Source organism: Rhipicephalus sanguineus, chromosome 8 (genome assembly GCF_013339695.2).
Source record: "Rhipicephalus sanguineus isolate Rsan-2018 chromosome 8, BIME_Rsan_1.4, whole genome shotgun sequence".
Taxonomy (NCBI): domain Eukaryota; kingdom Metazoa; phylum Arthropoda; class Arachnida; order Ixodida; family Ixodidae; genus Rhipicephalus; species Rhipicephalus sanguineus.
In genome coordinates, this window is record NC_051183.1 from 167,643,321 (window position 1) to 167,656,300 (window position 12,980).

At 46.6% G+C, this 12,980-nt stretch overlaps 1 protein-coding gene across 2 annotated transcripts in view; it reads left to right on the top strand.

The window, feature by feature from the left end:
• Positions 1 to 12,980, top strand: part of LOC119402466 (putative phospholipase B-like 2) — a 333,446-nt gene that overhangs the window by 55,833 nt on the left and 264,633 nt on the right. For both annotated transcript variants that reach the window (XM_049418655.1, XM_049418654.1), the window contains exons 5-6: positions 5,184 to 5,275; positions 12,015 to 12,175. In XM_049418655.1, coding sequence (XP_049274612.1) covers positions 5,184 to 5,275; positions 12,015 to 12,175 — 253 coding nt within the window. The remainder of the gene's footprint in view (positions 1 to 5,183; positions 5,276 to 12,014; positions 12,176 to 12,980) is intronic.

A 12,980-nucleotide genomic window follows, 5' to 3' on the forward strand; every position in this document is an offset into this window, starting at 1 on the left:
ACAGAAAGCCTTTCACTTTTCTTTCCGCATTCCGAATCAGGGGTGACTCGTGGTCTGTAGAATTTCTGCAGATTGGCTGTAAGTTTTTTTGTAAGGGTCCCCATTGACTACTGCGCACAAATCTACTGCATAAAGAATGCCGAAGAAATAATAGCGTTGCTGAGATAATGCTCATGCATATGCACGAACAAAAGCACGCCGGCCAGGCGAAAGGCTGCTTGAAGTTATAACCATTACAAAATCACTTACTTCGCATATCCGGGTATTTTCTGTGGGCACAAATTTCTTGCGACTGATTTTGTTGGGCCTTCCTTCAGCATATATTTTTGTCACCGCGAGGAACGAAAAAAAAAAAGCTTTTTTCTCTCCTCCGCGCGGGGAGGCAACCGAAGGCATAGAGACCCGACATACTAGCACGTCACGCTCCAAACATTAAATTCAAACGCGGAATTCCTGCGTCCACTCAACTCAGGTACATAAACGCTTCTAGTTTGCAACAACAGTGCGACAGAGGCGCGTGAAGTACTCTCTACGTGCTAAAATCGCCCCACTCCGCGCTTGAAAACACAGTGATCCGTACCTATCGCCGGCACAGCGCTGCCGCCGCTGGACCCTTTGGGCGGGGCGCGAAGGCGAAAAGGTCACGTGTCGCCAACCGACCTATCGCAGGGCGCGGCGGCTGGATCAAGACCTTTCGCTACTTTTGAAAAATAGAGGGACTTTACTGCACCCTAAAGTGCACCCTAAAGCTTTACTGCACCCTAGAGTTACTGTAAATGTTACTTTTATGTGGCGGAGTTGCTCATCTGTTTTCGAAACGCCGCTAGCAATCGTGCACTGCAGAGAAGCTGATGCGCAGGCCACCGCCGCTGCAGCGAACCGGTTTGTACTCCCGTGCCACAGTCCCGAAAGGAGGCTTTCATAAAGGGACGCTTTTCACCAATACGTAGCAGCGCCGCATGTTCCTTGTGTCCTTGTCTATTAGGCACCGTGGAACGCCGCACAGAAGCCTTCGCGGTAGGGATGTCCGAAAAGCAAATTTTAGGTTCGAAGCGAACAGGGATTACGTCGAATAATTTTGAATCGAATAGTTCGAATAGTATGTATCACACATTATATATATATAAAAAAATTAGCATAGATATTGTCGAGGCCCAACTAACCTGCACAGCGTTTTTTTTGTTTTTAATTGGAACGAGGCATGTGCGACTGTCATTCATTTTGCTGCAAGTAAACGCTACTAAACTAAGCGCTACGCAACTAAACGCTACGTTTAGTAGCGTTTAGTAGCATCAAATAGCAGCAGAATTTCAATTTCAGTAAGATGCAAGTTATAACCGATAAAATACGTCACACTTTAAAAATTACTATACATATAACATATTATAACATATAAGCCCGTATAACAAGCTTTTAAACTTAAAAAATGATCAGGGGCGTAGCCAAGAGGAGGGTTGGGGGTTTCAACCCCCCCCCCTCGAAATTTTTCAATTTTGCTTGCGGATATATTCACGCACACATACAAACACACGCACGAACATACATAAAGTATGGTTGAACCCCCCCCGAAAAAGATTTCTGGTTACGCCCCTGAAAATGATTAATCTATGTCGGAGTAATACGTTAATTTAACCTTGAAGTGGGGCTTCGCGGCATTGCGCAATTTTGTTGGTTAGGTGCTTTCACGGCATTGCACTTTTAGGCTGCAGTGAAATCACCTTCACAGGTGGGTTACATGCCGTCCAATATACGCCTATTCGTTCATTATGAATACTTTGAAATTTCGGAACCTTAAATTCGTGTCGAAGCGAATTCGAATACTATAATATTCCTTCGAACATTCCTAGTGCTCGAATATTCGCACATGCCTACTTCGCGGCAAACAGACGCAGACAGTCTGCCAGTATGTCAGGACGGCAGCAAAATATTGTCTACCCTCGTTGCTCGCGAGGGTAACATGCACAAAACAACAAATTTAACCACTCTCGGTTGACCTGAAAAAAAGGTTAAAGATTTAAACCGCTCACATAGAGAACAGTGGTAGTTGCACGCTCCCCAGGCCTTCTGTAAACGCATCGTGTCTGAAGAAAAAAAGATCACAGTTTCACCGCGAGCGCGAAGCAATGAATGCGAAGGCAACAAATTGTAATGTTATACGAAGGAAGGCTGGCAGCTAACTCTTTTGGATCCGATCTCGCGTAACTATACAAAACGTTGGTGTAAGAGAATACGGCCGCTCCAGGGAGAGGTGCGCTTTTCGCAGTCTCTTCGCGTTGAGAGCGCGCGTAAAAGAGTATACGAGCCGTTTGCTGATGCCTGCGAGATAGCGAGCGCGCAAGCGATCGTGAACGCGCTTTTAGAATCAAAGTTCGCAGTTGCTGCTCAAGCACCCCCCCCCCTCGCATCCCTCCATGCTCATTCAAGGCGGGCGGGGCGTTTCGTTTCTGCTTGAGCAGCACCGACGGCAGGTCTAACACGCGGGGGGATGTTATCGCATGCGCCCTCCGAGTGACGCAGATAGGCCAGCTCGTTTGATCTCTGCATCAGCCGCTATCGTCGCCGCTGCTCGCGAGCTTGTACTCACGGGTAGAACCTACGATGCGCGGTGGGATGTTATCAATTTGGACTTTATACTGAACATGACGGCGACGACAAAAACCCGTCGAGAGTGCCGATATAATTGCTATCGCAAGAAAAGTAGCCACGTGACGGTCTTTGGTTGGAAAATAACTTAACAGCGCAGTCAACTTTAAGACTTTTCGACTTTAGGACTTTTAGGACTTTCTTTTTCTTTAGGACTCTAGAACACTCTCTCCCTAAATAAAAATAAAGCAATATGTCCGTTGGCACTTACGAATATGTACTCCCTATTTCCATATAATGAGAGCCATCTGTAAGTTCTACGTAGATCTTGTTCGTGGATCTGAAGGAATCTGAAGGACAGTTTTTGCAGTGTGGTAGTCTCACTATTGAAATTTATTGCCCCACAGATCTCCTTGCCCAAGTTTTTCCTTTTTTTCGAAATCAAGTATAAGCGGAAATACAGGTTGTTTTCACAGGCACCGGCCGCTTTTTGTTTTGTTCTTTCGTTTCGAGGAGCGCACTAGAAGCTACAGAGGAGACGTATGACAAAATAGTGACAATTAGGCTACTGCAGCGCGCGTCACAGCCTTGAGTATTTTCTTTTTTTTTATTGAACTTGTTGGTCATCACTAACGGTACAAACGCCTACTCAGCGTACCACATCGTGGTGGCCGCGATGCCTGCACTAGACAATGACGAATCAGAAGAAACAATGCTCTACTGCGTGCTAAAGTATTGCCGAGGTACGTGAATAGCTGGTGCGCGCAGGCTTTGTCCTGAGCTACCTTGACCAACGGATATTAGCAGCAGGCAGATCAAGGCGGTGCCCTTCGAAGTGGTTTAAATCTGGTAAACTCCAGGCGATGTCTGTGATGTCGTGAGGCTTTGTGGGTTAAGCTGTATTTTTCGCAAGATAGCACAGAATGCTCCGGTGCATTATTGAAATAACGTACCCATAAACAGCATGAAACCATTTCGCCCAAATTAAAGCTATGAGTTTACGAAAAAAAGTGGGAAGTGCATGTCCCATTGGCCCACGACGTGTTTGTGAAAAGGTTGGGACGTCACTGTCCCGTTATGAGGGAACCAACTTGTAATCCCTTCGCCGAGTTTGTCGCACGAAAAGGCCCACTTTTGTGCGACATGTGCATCGGTAGGAAGTGGCATAGCGGCCTCAGTCGAGGCAGTTGGTTACCGACTCAGGCACGTAGTGGTTGAAAGAGCACACGGGCATTGCCTCGCATGAGGAAACGAAACATTTTCCACTGTCGATCGAGATTGAAAGTACTAATTGATGAGTTGCTCTTTCGGTGTTTCTGAAGATATGCATATAATTTATTGAACTAGAAAGAAAACAATAGCAGCATAAGTTCAAGCGTTATTTACATGATCATGTTCATGTTTTCCCAAAGAGTACGTAGGCGAAACACGACAGCCTGTTGATGTTAGATTAAACGGGCATCGCGCGGGCACGACGAAGATATTACGAAAGACTCTGGCACATCACGTTAATGTGGCAGGTCACAAGTTCGATGATATGAAACCTTACATACTTCGAACTTCAGATCCCCGATAGACTGACAGTGTAGAGAGGCATACCTAATTAACGAGTTTAATGCACTCCAGCAAACAAAGGGAGCTCTTGAATCCACCTGATATGATAGATGCACAAAAGAACCCGTGAGCATTATTCCTTTCTTCTAAGAATTTCTAACAGTTCTGATAACCTTGAGATTATCATTGTCAGGCGGTGCTTACTTTGGACAACCACAATTCAGCGAAGCGCCTACCTCTATGCTTTGGACGCGAATCCCCCACCACCACCCCGCGCTTGCCTTATATTTTCTTTCTTGTTTATTTTATTCGTATTTTATTGCTGGTTTTTCTTTCCTCGTGACTCACCCAATTAAGCATACCGACCCCTCCGACCCCGTTTTCTCACTAGCTGTTTCCTGCTTTTTTGTTTGGGTTGGAGGAGAGGGTATACACACATGCACGTGCTAAGGTAGGTAGTTGCAGCCTTGAAGAAGGCGCTCGTCAAAACGTATGCGCTCCACCGACACCCCGTGTTCATAAAAACCCACCAAGTAATGGCCCACTCGCAGGGAAAAAAGAAGTCATCACGAGTGGGCTGTTTCAGACAAATCAGCATAACTTCATTCTCTTTTGTCCCTATGAGCAAGCTTCCAAAACACGTCGCTCTCCGTTGAGCGTCTTCTGCTTCTTTCGGGAAATGATGAAAATATGCGCTGCTGACTTTCCACAGCGACGGCACTCAATTTGGCGCACAACAAAAGTATTCGGACATCTTTTCTTGTTCGGGCTTGTGCGCGGCGGTAAGACAGCAATTTCCGAGCAGCTCCTCAGCGCGCCGTAAGGCAACGCTTCGAGGTTGACACTGGATCTGCTGCTTCCATGCGCGCCCGCTGGGGGGCGAGCGTTCAGCTGGAATCGCGTATATATTGCAGATGAATTGAAGTAAGATGTCATCAGCTAGCGTCGCGCCTTTACTTCCTCCAGTACGTAGCGCTGATCTATGCCGTTCCCATAATGAGCATATTCCAGTCCAGCCCATTTATGTGTCTTATCAACCTGCGCAGGCCAGCCTGTTCCCGCCACCGCCGTCACATTCTCCGGTTATCCTGGCAGCGTGTCCTCTGGCGACGATTTCTTTCTCACCAGCACCAACCTGGTGAGCGGCTTAATATATATAGACGTACTAAAACGCTCGCACCTGCATTTGCCCATGTCGACCCTGCTGAAAATCATAATCGTTTGTGGAGACGCATACGTGCATGCATACGCTTGCTGGTTCAATGCGAGATCAAGAGGAAACACAGAAGCCCACACACACGTATCAATGAGTTGCGACGCTTTGAGTTCCAGTCAGTGCTATGGCTTTCCTTTAGAAATGTTATTATTAAAAACATAGGCGGGCGCACGGGTCGCCACCGGGGGGAGGGGGGTGGTCAGGTTTCACCGCAGTGCCCCCCCCCCTCCCCACACTCATTGCTGCAGCCCGAACAAAAAAGCTTCGCATTGGTTCCAAAAACATGGTTGATCCCTTCGTCATAGAAATCGTCACAACACGAAACTGAATCGTGTCTTCACAGGAGTACAGTTGATTGTTTATTGCACATTGTATGACAGCTTTGGTGTACAACCGTACGCCAAAGGAACGCATGATCGGCAGAGGTTATCGCCGCGGTCTGTGAAAGTGTGCAGGAGTATCCGGGGCATTCAATACCTCGCCGTACACAAAAACTCGGCCTTTCGGAGACTTCCACTTTGCGAATTTTGCGTCGGGGCTTGGGCCCACAGCCGTACAAAAGCCAACTGACCCAGGCTCTAACTTAATGACCCTACGTAGACAACGCCGTTTATTCGCTGACTGGACTTCAGAATGTTTGTAAGATGACTCCAATTTTGGCCGAAAAATCATCTTTAGCGACGAGGCGAATTTTAAATGAATGGCTATGGTAAAGACATAGGCGTGCGCACATGGGGGGCAGGGGGGGGGCGGCCGCCCCCCCTAATCACCTAAGAGGGGGGGGGCCGCAAAATCTGCCCCGTACATTGACCCTTCTTGTCACATAAGAGGGGGGAGGGTGCAAAATCTGCCTGGTACATTGACTTAATAGGAGGGGGGGGGGCGCTGCGATGAACCTTCGCCCCCTCCCCCCCCTGATGGGGAACCCTGCGCACGCCCATGGGTAAAGAGACACTAAAGTGAAACAATAAATTAGTTTCAACTGATGATTCATACTTTCAAAACATTAGTGTCGTCAATTTCACCACCATATGTTTGTAACAGAAGAGAAAATCAGTGGCAAAAGTCGAACTTTTAAATTTCCCGCCGAAATCTCAGCTGGCGAAGTCACGCATTTCGAAGTGATTTTTCGTATTTGGGCCGCACTGGCTTAACGACGTTCCGCAAGATTTGGTATGGTAAGTCTCTGGCTCGCTCAGAAGACAATGTAGAACATTTCTACTGATTAGGAACTACGTAGACCCTAGTAGACGCAATCAAAATTTATGACGTCATGACGGCTGATGTGAGACTTCACCCACGTTTTCTTTTTGTGTGTTTTCGCTCTTACGAAGCGCCTTCTCGCAGCAAGCGGAGTCTATTTGGTATTATAGAAGAGTAATTTACTGATACGAGAAAAATCGTTTTAGGGAAGAAGTACCCAAGGGTCTCGGCGTGTCGATGTGTCATGTCGTCGTCACGTCAGCGTGTCATGTCGTAGTCATGGTCCATCATAAATGGGTACGCGCCACAAAAATTGCATAAATCCCACTACTCGCCACCGGACCACACTATAGATATTATGAGTTAAAGGTTCGTCGTTACCGCATAAAACATTGCGTTTAGCTTAGCAGCGATTCAGAATCCCCGACGAAATTTACCAAGGCGAAGTTTCTCATCTAAAGCCAGAGACACAAATGTGGATCTCTACGGTAAGGTCATCTATTTGAAACACCACTTCTTGAAGCATATCTGCAAAGCAATGGTGTTTTACTCGCCACCGGTCCAATAAAAATGAAGAAGGCAAAAGTTAGCCCAACAAATAGCCGAGGACGTTAGTGGAGATGAAACACCCTTCCCTACATGCCGTAGGGAACTGAAACTGGGCATGTAGGGAACAAGAAGCACGTTAGGATAAGCTGCGTTCCGACGCAGTTTTCCCACGACCTTAGTGGAGCTGAAGCACCCTTCCCCATGAAGCCCGGTTTCAGGCTTGACACCACTAGAGCCTCATCAGTGGAGTCACTATCAAAACAATATGGTGAATTACCTCGGTCAGGTCTTTCTTCTTCTTCTTCTTCTTCTTCTGTCTCTCATTGCCCTTTAGCAGCGAATTTTTGCTGTGGGAAACACCGGCGCGCACTGCATGCTTCGCCCCTCCCCAAATTTCACGTTAGTGGAGCTGAAATACGCTTCCCTACATGCTTCGCCCCTCCCCAGTTTTTTAAACACGAAAGTGTTTTATGCCTGGGTCCACCAAGACTTTTATGACGTAGTTCTGTCACGGAAATACGTCAGCAAAATGAACGCCATCAAATGGCAAAGAAAAAAAACTATAAGAAAAAAAAACCACGCCATATCCACGAAGTGAATGATTGAGGAGGTGGCTCGGAGATAATCGGGTAAACCGTGAATGCTCCGTACAATTCCTCTACTGTTATATAAAGATGCCACACGTTGTTATAGTAGCGATTGTGGTGAGGTCGTTGAACCGCAAGCCGCATGCTACAGTTGGCTATGCTCTATGTGGTTTTGTCTGCGTTAATATAACCAAGGCGCTCGAAGTACAAGAGGAAGAAGACTTCTCTTTCGCGCGAGCTGCGCCTGTAGTGGTCACCTCTGGAACTAAGGTTACGCGTACGGCGCGGGGCTTTGCCCCAGCTTAAGAACCTGGCGAGCCAGCTCCTAAAATTTCGGTTGACATAAGTCGAACCCATTACCTCTCGGTCTGCGACGATGGTTGGCGGGCGTTTAGCTCACTGAGCTACCGCCAAACACATAACGGAGGCTACATGAACGCGCTTTCTATCTTTCACACTTTCCTCTCACAGTGCTCTGGATGGATGGATGCTATGAGCGTGCTCTTTTTAACGGGGCGGTGGCATGTGTGCTACCAGGCTCAAAAAAAAAAAGACAAACGAGCCGTTGCTACGACCGTCCCATTCGGGGCGTGTCCGATAGAAGTGTAATTTCCTCAACGCTTTAACACACCGCGAGGTGGTGGCTTTAGCCCAAGCCTCGCTCATAGCATCCGTCCATATCGAAAAATAGCTCTCCGACACTCGCCTGGCTGTCGCACCGCGTTCCTCGCTCGCACTTTGAGAATTAACGGCTGGGTTAGAGGGAAGATACGACACTCGTCGCGTTTCTCTTCGCGTTTCACGCCGCTTTGAAGGAGTGCATATCGATTGTTCACTTATGTGCTTGTTGATGCCATATTTGCGCGGGATTCACCATATGCGGTGTCCAGGTATATCTTCACAACTTCAGTACCGCAAGGGTTAAATCATGATCATGGTCTTTAGTCATCGGTACGGAGATGTGCCACTAGGCGTCAACGTGGGTTCGTCCACATCAAGCGGTGCTATATCTACCAAACAGTAGACATTGTGCAAGCTCTCCATATATCAATGCACTATAAACAATCAATTACTTCTGTGACGACAAGTTTCACTTTCATGTTATACCGATTCCTATGACAGAGGGATCAGCCATTTTTTTCTCTTTAGTGTCCCTTAAAGGAGCACATTTGCAGTATATGGGACGACGTCCACTCACACGATGTTCACTAGGCGGCAAGGCACCCTCATAAAGTTACTGTTTGGTGTAGATTTTGGGCAGGCGGCGTCATTGGTCGGTAATTTTTAGGATCTGGCTCGCCAGGTTCTTAAGCTGGGCGAAGTCCCGCGCCGTAACCTGCATCCATCTATCCAAAGCGTCGTGGACCGCGAAGAGGAACTAGGGTAACTGTTTGCTCTTGTTGGTTGGTTGGTTGATCCTAGAGGAATGGCAGAACCCACCACGGGGGATCGGCCACGAATCGTGCGGCAGTAGGATCTGTGAGTGAAAAAAAAAGGGGGGGGGGAAGATAATTCTAAAGAGATAATTTTAGGTAAGCGAAAATGTTATTTGTGTTCGCGGATTCCCATTTGAATGCTAAAGAGATAGAAAAAAAAGGAAGAGAAAGAGTTAGTTAAATAAAAGCATTAAATAAATAATGAACAATAAATGAAATAAATAAAATAAGTATGTACTAGAAATATTAGCATGGCAGTCTTTTTGATTCATTTATATAGTTAATTAGTGCCTCACATATGTCCCTGTTGCAGTGACCCAGTGCCGACGGCCCCTTTGGCATGACACAGGTTGAAAGCGCAAAAGACGACAATAGAGAAGAGACGTGTGTGTAAAGCCTCTTCTCTGTCTTCGTCTTTTGCGCTTTCAACTTGTGTCATGCGAAGAGGAACGCTACGTGCGTCGTGTCTTCCCTCTAGCCTGGCCGTGAATTCTCACGGGGCGAGCGGGGAACGCGGTCGACAGCCAGGCGAGCTTCAGACAGCTATTTTAGGGGCGAAGCTCCTTAAGGCGGCACCCGTTCGTCCCTCGTAGTAGTGCGTAACCAGTCGTAACGCTAGTACCAGATCTTGACCTCCAAGGTGGTGCCGGTGGGAGATATTTTCTGTGCGTTGTTGAACAATAAAAAATTCGCAGCGTGCGCGTTAACTAAAAGCCGAATTCTTCTGTCTCTCATTCGCCATTAGCAGCCATTGGCATGTTCCAGTAGGAAACGTTAGTAGAAGTAGAAGTGTAAGTGTTAGCTAAAAGCCGACTTCTTCTGTGTCTCATTCCCATTAGCAGCCATTGTTTACCTCCAAGGTAGTGCCTGGTGAGATTTCTCCTGTGCGTGATTAAACAATAAAAATTTTGTTCAAAACGCCGTTGATCGATGAAATAAACCAACGAAAGACGCCAGATGTTTTTAAAAGCAAAACGAAAGAACGCCAGATGTTTCTAAAGCAAAACGAAAAGACGCCAGCTGCTTAACGAAAGACGCCAGATGTTTTCTAAAGCAATGGTTTTCTAAACAATGAAAATTCACAACGTACATGTAAAATTAAAGTGAGCTGCAAGTGGTCATAACTCATCGAACCTTTAGTATAAACGCCCCCGATCTCACGTCGATGATGATGTACTGGGCAGAATTCACGGAAGATTCACGGTTTACCGATGAACCTCCGCAGCTTCGCCCACTCATCATCATTCACTCCGTGGATATGCTGTGATTTTTTTTATGGCCACTTTGTCGTGCGCGTCTCGAGGGCAGTTTTCAAATTGAAAGAACATTAGGAGCGTTGCGTCTGCAATTCTAGACAATGGAGAATCAGACGCTCTTAGATATTTCCTGTATATATACTTCATCAATGTGTATGTAATTCTGAATTGTGTATATAGTTCATCAAAATTGTAAATTATTAAAACATTGTGTATGTATAACAACGCGTGTCACGTCTTCATATGATGGTAGAGGACTTGTACGGAATATTCACGGGTTTTCCCGATCTTCTCCGAGCCAGCTCCTCAATCATCATTCACTTCGTGGATATGGCGTGAATTTTTTTTTCGAAAATGATGTTGGGTGAAGTCAACACAGTCAACGCCGAGCGCTAGAGAGTGGTTATAGCCGATTTCTTGCGGCCGATATTGAACGATATGGTCGTAGATGACACGTCGTTTCATGATGGCGCTACATGCCACACATCATATAGTTTCCTAATTTCCATGCCACACATTGAACGCCACGATTCTGCATTCCGTATGAACGATTTGAGAGTATGGTTATCTCTCGCAGAGCTGACGTGAATTGGCCACCAAGATCGTACGATTTAGTCCCGCTCGGCTTTTTATTGCGAGTTTTCTGAAGTTGCAGTTATACACCAATGAGACTCAATGGACCTATGCTCTTAAAGTCAACGTAACCCAAGCCATTGCTCAAGTTCAGCCGGTTCTATGCGGCAAAGTCATTGCATATTGGACCACTCGAATCAGTGCCACCGTGAGTAGCCGCGACGGATATTCTAATGATGGTTTATTCGACACGCATACATGGGCCTCTCAAATAAAATATAATTGCGTTAATACCTCACACGCAGCTTGTTCTATTTCGTTTCAATATCGACTTACCGTTATTGAAAAACCCTTTATTTTCTCGTCTATCGCGTACGTAACACCGCATGCGTCGGAGATTAAGAGATATGGGGATTTTTTTCTTACACCATTAGCTTTTCCTAAATGCTCGCATAGAATACCTTCACTTTTTTATATTTGCGCTGGAGATAGCAAACGTCCGTTCACACGGCAAAACAAGGTGGCGAAACAAAAATCTTTTGAAACTACAAAGACAGGTAGACAAACAACTTCCTTTGAGCCCTGAGAAACTTCATTCTTTTAGAGCAACGCCGCGGGCCGATCCCACGTGGGACGGGGAGGCCTAGCCTCAACACCACATTATTCAACTATTTTAGCGCACTGTTATAAACAAGAGGACAGAAGAAAAACACGGACACAACACTACACTCTGGCCTCTGTCTTGTTTCACAGTGCGCTAAAATAGCAAAATGGGTTACCAACATGGCCAAGCCTACGCTCTCTCAGCGCTGCATTGTGGGATCTGTGGACAGCCCGTATAGAAACTCTGGACTTCGTACGGCAGAGTCCGAATCCTCTTCTGTGAGCCGACTAGGGCCCCGTAACACAAAGAGAAAGATTTTAATTGGGCACCCTTACATGCCGCTTTTCGTGCTCAATCTGGCACGCTGGATTGCACGCCACGTCAGTGCTCTCGAGAACTTGTTCACCTCGAGAATTTGCTCTGTTTTCTAGCGAACGTAACTATTTGTTCCAGGCGGTGCTAGGCACAGGCGTCCGTAACCAAAATAGCGACTTGTGGAGCCGGCTGACTTCCAACAACACCGTGCCGTCGGCATTCCGCAGTCTGGCGGCATCAAGACTGGCCAGGAGCGCCAAGGAGTGGATCCACACGTATTCTAGAGGCAGCGCAGGAACGTACGTCCAGTAGCACACGTTTTGGGTCTACTTGGTGCATTCTGTCGCAAAGGAAGGATTGCGCAAAAAACACAGCACACTATAGAGAGAGACGACGATACGTGCACCAACTTGCAGCTGTTTTATTCGCATCTTAGGCGAATGAATGTATAGGACGCTGAGAGGACACAAACCAGAAAGGAGGGACCTCCACATGCACAGAGCACACTGCAGACAGTAGATAGGCGATTAAAACCCGTGTTTTAGCACATTGCATGTAAAAACGCTCATTCAGTTTTATAAATAGCAACCGAGGTGGTGCCTATACATTCACTACCGCTTCTATCAATATGAAAAGCCTCAATCAGTTCACGGGCTGTCTTGTCTTTACTCCTGTTTAAGATCTTTCTTTCCTTCAGTTTCGCTTCGCATTTTTTTTTCTTTTCACTATCCCTGCAATCTTTGCAATGATGCGGTGTGAGAGTGCCCGTGCCATCTTGTAAAGCGCGTTTGTGGTCAGCAAGACGATCATTTATACCTAAGATGTGAATAAATCAGTTGCAAGCTTGCGAGGCTGTCGTCCTCTCTGTTAATGGTGTGCTGTTTTTTGCGCAATCCTTCCTTGCGGGACGTACGTTCCTTTCTGAACGCACGCCCCGCTTATGACATCACAATACAACACAAGACGCTAATAGCTACTCTCCCAGCGAGCTAAACTGAAAAACTGTTGAAGTAGACTTGATAGTACATACTGAAACTTGAAAACAGCGCTGGGACGGGACACAAAATAGAACAGACGAGACAGGGCGCCGACTAACAATGAACG